Source organism: Condylura cristata, unplaced genomic scaffold (genome assembly GCF_000260355.1).
Source record: "Condylura cristata isolate star-nosed mole 26May11 unplaced genomic scaffold, ConCri1.0 scaffold00041, whole genome shotgun sequence".
Classification (NCBI taxonomy): domain Eukaryota; kingdom Metazoa; phylum Chordata; class Mammalia; order Eulipotyphla; family Talpidae; genus Condylura; species Condylura cristata.
In genome coordinates, this window is record NW_004567142.1 from 6,309,258 (window position 1) to 6,317,560 (window position 8,303).

The 8,303-nt window shown below is 45.9% G+C and overlaps 1 protein-coding gene across 1 annotated transcript in view; it reads left to right on the plus strand.

The window, feature by feature from the left end:
- Window positions 1–251: 251 nt before the first annotated feature.
- The window catches only part of LOC101624600 (zinc finger protein 717-like), a 9,810-nt gene continuing 1,758 nt past the window's right edge, over window positions 252–8,303 (plus strand). The window contains exons 1-5 of the mRNA XM_012733585.1: window positions 252–292; window positions 1,988–2,108; window positions 2,206–2,254; window positions 5,092–5,218; window positions 5,449–5,541. Of these exons, the coding sequence (XP_012589039.1) occupies window positions 2,092–2,108; window positions 2,206–2,254; window positions 5,092–5,218; window positions 5,449–5,541 (286 nt within the window). The 5' untranslated portion in view covers window positions 252–292; window positions 1,988–2,091. The remainder of the gene's footprint in view (window positions 293–1,987; window positions 2,109–2,205; window positions 2,255–5,091; window positions 5,219–5,448; window positions 5,542–8,303) is intronic.

An 8,303-nucleotide genomic window follows, 5' to 3' on the forward strand; every position in this document is an offset into this window, starting at 1 on the left:
GGCTAAGAAAAATCCCCCGTTACAATCCACCATGGATAACCCCCCTCCCCCATCACTGCTGGAGGCGGGACCGGGCAGGTCACCCGCGAGGCACAAAGCATCCCTGCCGCGGGCCGGGCGGCGCGGAGGCTTGTGGGAAATGTAGTCAGGACCACCCGGCGGCTCCCATTAGAACTCGGGGGGCGCCTCCAGCTCCCCTCTGCGCAGGCGCGGCCCCGCCCCCGCTGGTGCCGCCATCTTTCGGCGCTGCTTCTATGGGCCGCCGCTTGGGCTCCGCGGGGTCTGTCTGGAGGTGTGTGTAGGGGCGGTGGAGGGAGCCGCCCCCGGCGCCCGGATCGGGCAGGAGTGGGCGGGAAGGCGTGTGAGGGGCCCGGCGCGGATGTGTGGCTTGGCCCGGCGCGTCAGGGAGACCGCGGGGCAGGCCGGGGAAGGCCAGCCCTTGTGTGCGTGTAGTGATGAACTTCCTCAGAAGGCGGTGTGGGCTGACACGAGGTCTGGACGCGCTCACTGGAGCTTCTGAAGCCGCGCGGTGGAGTCGAAGGCCGAGGTCCAAGAAGGCAGGAGGCTGCGAGGCGGGGTGGGTCTGCGGAGAGCGAGGTGCGGGAGGGCGCCTGCAGCCGGGTCTGCTCTGCCAGCAAGCGCCCCGGGCCAGGGGGTCGACACGCCTGGCTGCAGGTCCGGCGCCTGGAGGTTCAGCGCGTTCCTAACCGGAGCGGTTGCAGGATTCCTACGGAAGTCGTTGGGCAGTGTGCGTGGACCTGCTCTTGCCCTGTGGCACTTGTATTTATGGGATTTGGGGAGCCTCTTCAGTAGGTGAAGTGAGGACCCCGCGTGCATGGTGCCGCCGCCGCACACCCCTGCTTTCCTCTTTAAAAGGTTGTGCAAGACCTGTGTCCAGGCACCTTGAGTTCTAGGTGCGGCATTTGGTGTCTGCTTTCTTTGGGCAGGCAGCTGTTGTGATGTTGAAAGCGGGCAGTTCGACTTGGAGAACATCTCTGTGGCCTGAAGCCTCTAGCTAGTGCTTCAGAGCAAACGCAGAGTCGGGCAAGAGGCCCTCGCTTGGCATTGTCAAGCAACTGTTGAGCATCTGCCCAGTGGGAACATGATTTGGTGATACCATCGCCTCCACAAGCTGCCAACGACTTTGGCATAGTGGAAGTTTGGCCCAACCCTCGGGAGACTTGAGCTGGGCTAAGAGCTGTAGGCAAAGAGCAGGGAAAGGCTCTGTGGGCGGGGCCTTGCGGGGGCGGGGCCTTGCGGGGGCGGGGCCTGGTTTGACAAGTAACCTGTCACCGCTGAGAGCCTGTAGCCTTCGTCTTCCTTGCTTCTCCCTCGTGTTTCCAGAACCTGACCGCTCCAAACTATCCCTAGTTTGGTATTAATTCATGTTCTTCTGTGAATTATCTTCGTGGTGGTTTGGGGTGGCTTTGTCCAGGTATTTCTGCTTTATAAAAAAGAAAAAACAACAACAAAACCAAACCACTGTGATTTGAGGCCTTAGGTGACTTGTCAGGATCACAGGGTTTGTGTGCCTGACATATTTGTTCTTGACATCATATTTTTCAAACATGCTTTAGAAGGCCTTTTTTAAAACATGCCTATCCTTTCGTCCCAAATTTTTCTGTTATGTGAATTCAAAGGTTTCGTGATAAAACTGTTCTCCACCTAAAGTAATAGTCGTGAAAATGATCACCTGAGTCTCTAAAACAGAGTTCGTTTCATTAACTTTGTCTTCTGGTATGTGGACAATTGCTTGATATAATTCCTATGGTCTCTTAGTTCCATCTAGTTAACACGTGCCTTTTTTTCAAAATTTCTACATGTGTTTGTGAACTTTCATTAATTGTGTTTGGAATATAATTCCCTCACATAATTTGTTACAAAGAAACCCCCAAGTTAGTAGGGGGGGTTTAAGATAACAAACATTTACAGACTTTAAAATAAAAACATGTCTATCTGTTTGTTTTCCTGAAAATTCTATGGTTAGCATTTTGCATCGGACTTGGTTGATTACTTCCTGTACTCCAGATCAGAAATGAGGCAGCAGTCATCAGCTGCCTTTTCTGAGGCTGACTGGTTTAAGATGACTTCATGGACTGTTCTCTTGGGTAAGCCTGTGCTTCTAATAGACCAGCCCCAGCTGTCTTCACAAGTTAAAGATGTACAAGTCAAACTCATTTGCCTCTCTCCTTCCTCCACTTCCAGAGTCTTGTGTGTGTTTCTGAGAGCAACAGGCAATGAAAAAAAATCTTTGGTGAGTTATAAACTTGGCTTTTTTTTCAGTTTGTTTTTTATGAGTTTTTTGAGGACTCATTTGTTAAATTGGAAAAGGGTGAAGTTCTGCTTCTGGAAATACACGTAGAAAGGGATGTGGCAAATAGAGGTAGACAGGTCATCTGTCAGTCAGGGTAAGCCCTCGTTGGAGGCTGCTCTTTCTGCTGCTGGAGCAGACAGGTTTGTTTCCTGATGAGCACAGATCCTTAGAGGCCAGCAGGCTACATTTTTTTTTTTAATAATATATATATTTTTTTATTTATTACAAACTTTATTTTTACATCATTTTGCACATTTTTTTTTCCATCTCGATTGTAATCCCCGCAGGTTTCCCATCACCAAATCACCCCTGTGCCACCACCATAGTCCCGTGCATTTCCCTCCCTTTCCGCCCCCCGTTTTTGATCCCATTCCCCACTCCACCCCCACAGAATGTCTCTGGTATATGGTTGTTCATTATTTTTGTTATTTTTCTCGCCTGGTCCATTATACTCCCAGCAGGCTACATTTTTATGGGACAGGAACACTTGGAGACACCAGCTGTGAAAGAACAGTGTCTGTCTTCGCGTGCAGTGTCTCTCACAGTCTGGAAATCAACATGCCAGTCATTTTGTGTTACTAATGATTAACGCTAAAGTAGAGTTCTTACTGTTGACTTCTAAAATACTGTTATCTCAGGCAATTTTGGGAAGTCCAGGGTTGGTACACGGAGCAGATGGGAGCCAGCTTGGAATGTCTGAGGCTTGGCTCAACCCCTGTTCTTGACCGTTCTCTCAGCTGATATGTGTAGTGTGCAGAAGACCTCAGCTACATTTTGGAGCAAATGTTTCCAGTGTGGTGCACCTTCACCTGCTCAGTGTTTCTTAAAGCACAGCTTCAGCCTAATACTTGAATCCACCTTGCTTTACAGGGACCTTCTGCGAGTCAGTAGCATGCTTCAGGATCTAGAAGTACTTCTCTCTCAGCTGCTGTCGCTGCCTGCCTGATGATTTCTTGTTTCCCCCCAAACCTGTGTGTCTCTGCTCCTGCGCTTAGAGCTCATCCTGGCGTCCAGATCTGGCCTCCACGGGCCCCCTGCACCTCTCCATGACTAAGTCACCCTCAGTGCTTTGCAGTCCCAACTGTTTCCCTTTAGGTTTTCTTTTTTTCCCTGTTTGAAGAACTGGGGTACAGGCCAGATGTGTGCGGGTGAGATGACTTGCCAGAGTGGGGAGCAGAACAAATGGAGCCACTGAAATCTAGTGTGGAGGAGAGCAGTGGGAGACAGGAGAGGTCTGCTGCGGCCTGTGAGGGTCACTCCCTGGCCGGGGATTGAAACCAGGCTGAAACGGAAACTCCCTGGACCACCAGCGAGGCTCCCCCTTCCAGCTTCTCCTCTGTAGGTGCACCTCCCTGTTCAGGGCTTCTCTGTAGCTGTCCACAAGGCACCTCAGCTCAACAAATGCAAAATGAAGCCTCCTCTCTCTCCTTACATACAGTGTTGCTTCCTGCTAGCTAGAGGTTCACACCACAAGAGTGGGGTTTCTCCTGAACGCCTCTCTTTCCCATAATTGGTCTAATGAAAGTTATGTTATTTTGTTGTTGTTGTTCTTGAATATCACATAATGTCTGCATTGGTGCTCACAGCAAATACAGTAACTTTCCCTTTTCCATTTGCATCATCGTTCTAGGCGGACCCGAAGGATGTGTGGTTTGCTCGGTGACGGGCTCTGTGCCGCTTAGTCTGTCCTGCTCCCCAATCAGATTTCACTGAAAACACTATTAAAAGTGTGTGTCAAGTGGTTAGTCAGACTCCCCGTGCACAGAAACTTCCATGGGGCAGCAGCGTCTGTCTCACTTTCACCCATCACACTTCGCCTGTTTTCTGTCTCAGGTTACAGGATCCCGCAGCTGGTCAGGCAGACAGCTTAGTAGTAAGTCCTGCCTTTCCCCCTTCTGGCACCAAATTAGTACCAAATTCTGTGTGTCTATTTTACAATTGGCCCCTGTTCTGTATTCTTGCTCTTCTGTTATCGCAGTGTTCGTGCTCATTCTCCGGCTTCTTCCATAGCCTTTCTTAGCCTACTTGGAGTGTACTGTTGAATGCACGTTCGCTCCTGTAACTACCTCGATTTAACTGCCCCTCATTATTCACCATGGATGGCTTAGGAGGTGTGTGTTTGCTCTGGGTGGAAATATGCAACGCACAGGAAATAGTACAATGCATGTGTACTTCAAACATGTAGGTTACTATAAAATACGGCCACATATGTTTTGATGGAATTAGGTTACATAAAATGCAGACTAACTTCATAATCAGTTCTCAGCATAACTTTCATGTCTGTCTCTCCTCACACCCAGGGGTACTTACTAGGACAGAGAGTGATGCTTGGGGTTCCTTTATCACATCAGCTGTTCTTCATGCCATCTGCCTTGAGTTCTGCTGTGCCTCATTCATGAAAACATGGTTCAGGAGCGTGACATCCTTGGGTCTTTAGAGAGTTACAGTCTGAGTGTACAGGGTGCCATTTTTCCCATTTTCACACAGCTCTTCTAGTATACTTCTCCAGTTCATACTCAGTGCCTCTAAAACCAGATTATTAGCTAGTTTAAGGTGCAGGGCTTTATTCATCTAAGTAACTAAGGCCATTTCTGATGTACAGCGTAAGGTGTAATAGTTCTTTTAGAAACTAATAAATTAATAGTGTATTTTTTCCATGATGTCTCTTTTCCAATATAGAATAAAAGGCATGCTGTGTTTTAAAAAATACACGGAAAAGAATCCTGTCCTTCTGACTCGGGTTGGTATGTTGAGTTGAGGAGATGGTGCTGTTACAGGAGATGGTGACCTTTGAGGACGTGGCCGTGAACTTCACCTGGGAGGAGTGGCAGACCCTGGACCACGCTCAGAGGACCCTCTACCGGGACGTGATGCTGGAGACCTACCGGAGCCTGGCGTCCCTGGGTGAGCCAAACGGCCCTGTCACTGCCGAGCACAAGCACTGTTTTCTTTATTGATGACTGTGCTACTGTTTACAAACTTAAAACTATTTGGGTTTATAATTCCAGGTCAGGAATCATGTGAGTTTTTAACTCTAATAAAAGGTTCTGATTGGCCTTCTGTATACAACTTTAAAACTCTGCTGTTGTTGCTCTTCAAATGGCATGATGCATACCCGTTATCCTCACCAACAGGGCATTGCGTGACCAAACCTGAGGTGATCATCAGGTTGGAGCAAGGAGCAGAGCTGTGGATGGTGGAAGGATGCCCGTGTGAGAGGCTCTCAGGTCAGTCAGTGCCTACGAGGCCTGAGTGGAAAGCCCAGCAGAAGTTCACCACCTTGAGCATTTTTACCAGTGTATTACCTTAGGTCCAAAGCCTGGGATGGCATGTATCAGATCGGTGAATTACAGTTTCCAAGCGTGCTTCTCACATGGAAATGCTCCCGTTTTAGTTGCTGTTCATCTCCTTATTCTTATCGAGAATCCAGTTTCTTCTGGCCTCCTCTTGAATGTCTGTTTGGTTAGTCTCATTCTGTGTATTCTCAGTTATCCTCTCCTCCATATTCATTGACGGTTTTCTTTTAGGCTTCTGTTCATTTATGTTTATATTTTCAACATATTGGGGAGTTTTAGACACTGAGCAGTTTGTAGTTGTGTTATAATAATAGAAGTCAAGTAAATGTTCTTTTTATAGCACTACTTTCTGTAGATTGAAAAATGAAAGAAAGAGACATGAAATAAATAAGATTCATAGAGAATATTTTATCAGGATAAGTGAGAAAAGTAGTATTCTAGGAGTGGTGCTTAAAAGGCACTTGTAGAAACAATAATATGTCACATGTTTGCATCAGTAGAGATCAAGCTTGAGAGGACCATTTTCCATTTGACATGTAACTTATTGGTGGATATATAGTTGGGAGCAGCGTAGCTCCCGCTTTTGGAGAGGCATATTAGGAGCTCATTAACTCAAACTGACAGGCTTAGAGGAGGTCACCCTAGAATTATTGAGAACCTGGGAAAAGAGGTACAAGTCTTGTGAACCATATCATCAGAAATTGTGACGCTGAGGAGTACACAGCAACTTTCAGATAGGTGCGCAGTGTGTGTTGCAGACACGAAACCCTTTGGATCAGTAAGAAGGTGCAGTGTGAAGTAGTCAACTGAGCTTCCTGTGTATGAATCCTAGACGCTGACAAGCATTTAATTTGGAGTATGCAGCTAGTGGCTTGTTTAGCCTGGAGAAGAGATTATGTCTTTAAAACAAAACAAAACAGTTGCTGGTATTTTCTTTATTCCCTCTGGAGATGTAAAATCTAACCAAACTAACCAATTTAGTTGTGAGATCCTTATTCCTAAGACCTATTGCTACATGGGTATTAGACAGATGGCCCACCCTTGAATCTCGTAACTAACAGATCCAGGAAAGTCATGCCATATTCCAAGCTTGATCACAAAAGCCAGCACAATTTCACAAGGTATTGGGGGGGGGGGGGAGAAGAGAAGATAGGCGAATAAATCGCATGTGCAAAGGTCCCAGGTGACATCTATAACTACAGCAGATCATTATTTTACCACAAATAATCTAGGAGGAAAAACCTGTTATGATTTGGCATTTCCATATCTGTTGTGCTTTACACTATTTTATTAGACAGGAATAATACCATAACATCAATACCATTTTGTTTCATCTGCTACTGGGCCAGAAAGAAACTTCTCTGCCTTTATACCAGCATTCCATGGAAATTGTTAGATATTTTTTGATGCATGTGGTTATTTTGATCTCACTTTAGATATCCAGACTGTGGCTGATGTGATTGAGACCAACCAGAAAAACCAGAGCAGACATTTGTGGCAAATTGAAGCCATCAACAACAAAACATCAACTAAAGAGAGAACTGACTCAGGAATAACATTTAATTTGAGCTCAATCCAGGTTTCAAGCCCAGTGACAAATTATGGAACCTATTTGGGAATACTACCTGAGGACTTGTCTGTAAATGAGAACTTACTTCTGCCTGGTGACCCTGATGTGACTCATGCTGGAGAGAAACCTGAGGGCCAGAACAAGACTGGAAGAACCCTCCATTATCCTGAGAGTCCTAGTTTTCATCACATGATTCAAACTCTGCAGCAGCCCTTTGAATTTATTGGACAAAAGAAAACTTTCACCAAGGAGGCGATGATATTTACACACAAGGGGGCTCTTGTAGGGAACACTACCTGTAAATACAAGGCATTTGAGAAAGTCTGTGATAAGTCAGTCCACACTGTACAAGAAACAACTAGTATTGGGGCTACTCAGTACAGATGGAACAAATGGGGTGAAACCTTCCCTGGGAAACCAGCACAGTTGAACCTTCATAGAGGTCTTTTCTTGGAGGAATACCATAAATCTAATCAAAGTGGAAATAATTTCAGTAAGAAATTACATCTTTCTCAGTTCCAGAGATCTCAGTTAGGAAAGAAAACTTTTGAATATAATGTTCTGGGCAAAACTTTCTATAAGAAATCTAATCTCAATAACCATAAAATAAGTGCCAGAGAGAAATCCTATAAATGTGTAGATTGTAGGAAAACTTTCTACTGCAAGTCAGACCTCACTGTGCATCAGAGAACACACACAGGAGAGAAACCTTATGAATGCAAAGAATGTAGGAAAAGTTTCTCACAGAAGTCAGCTCTAACACTACATCAGAGAATTCACACAGGAGAGAAACCCTATGAATGTAAAGAGTGTAGGAAAAGTTTCTCACAGAAGTCCGCACTCACTGTACATGAACGAACTCACACAGGTCATAAGCCCTACGAATGTAAAGAATGCAGAAAAACATTCTACAATAAATCAGGCCTTACAGTACATGAAAGAACTCACACAGGCGAGAAACCCTATGAATGTAAAGAATGTAAGAAACCTTTCACCCAGAAGTCATCCCTCACTATACATCAGCGAATTCACACAGGAGAGAAACCTTATGAGTGTAAAGAATGTAGGAAAACTTTCTACTACAAGTCTGCCCTTAGTTATCATCAAAGAACTCACACAGGAG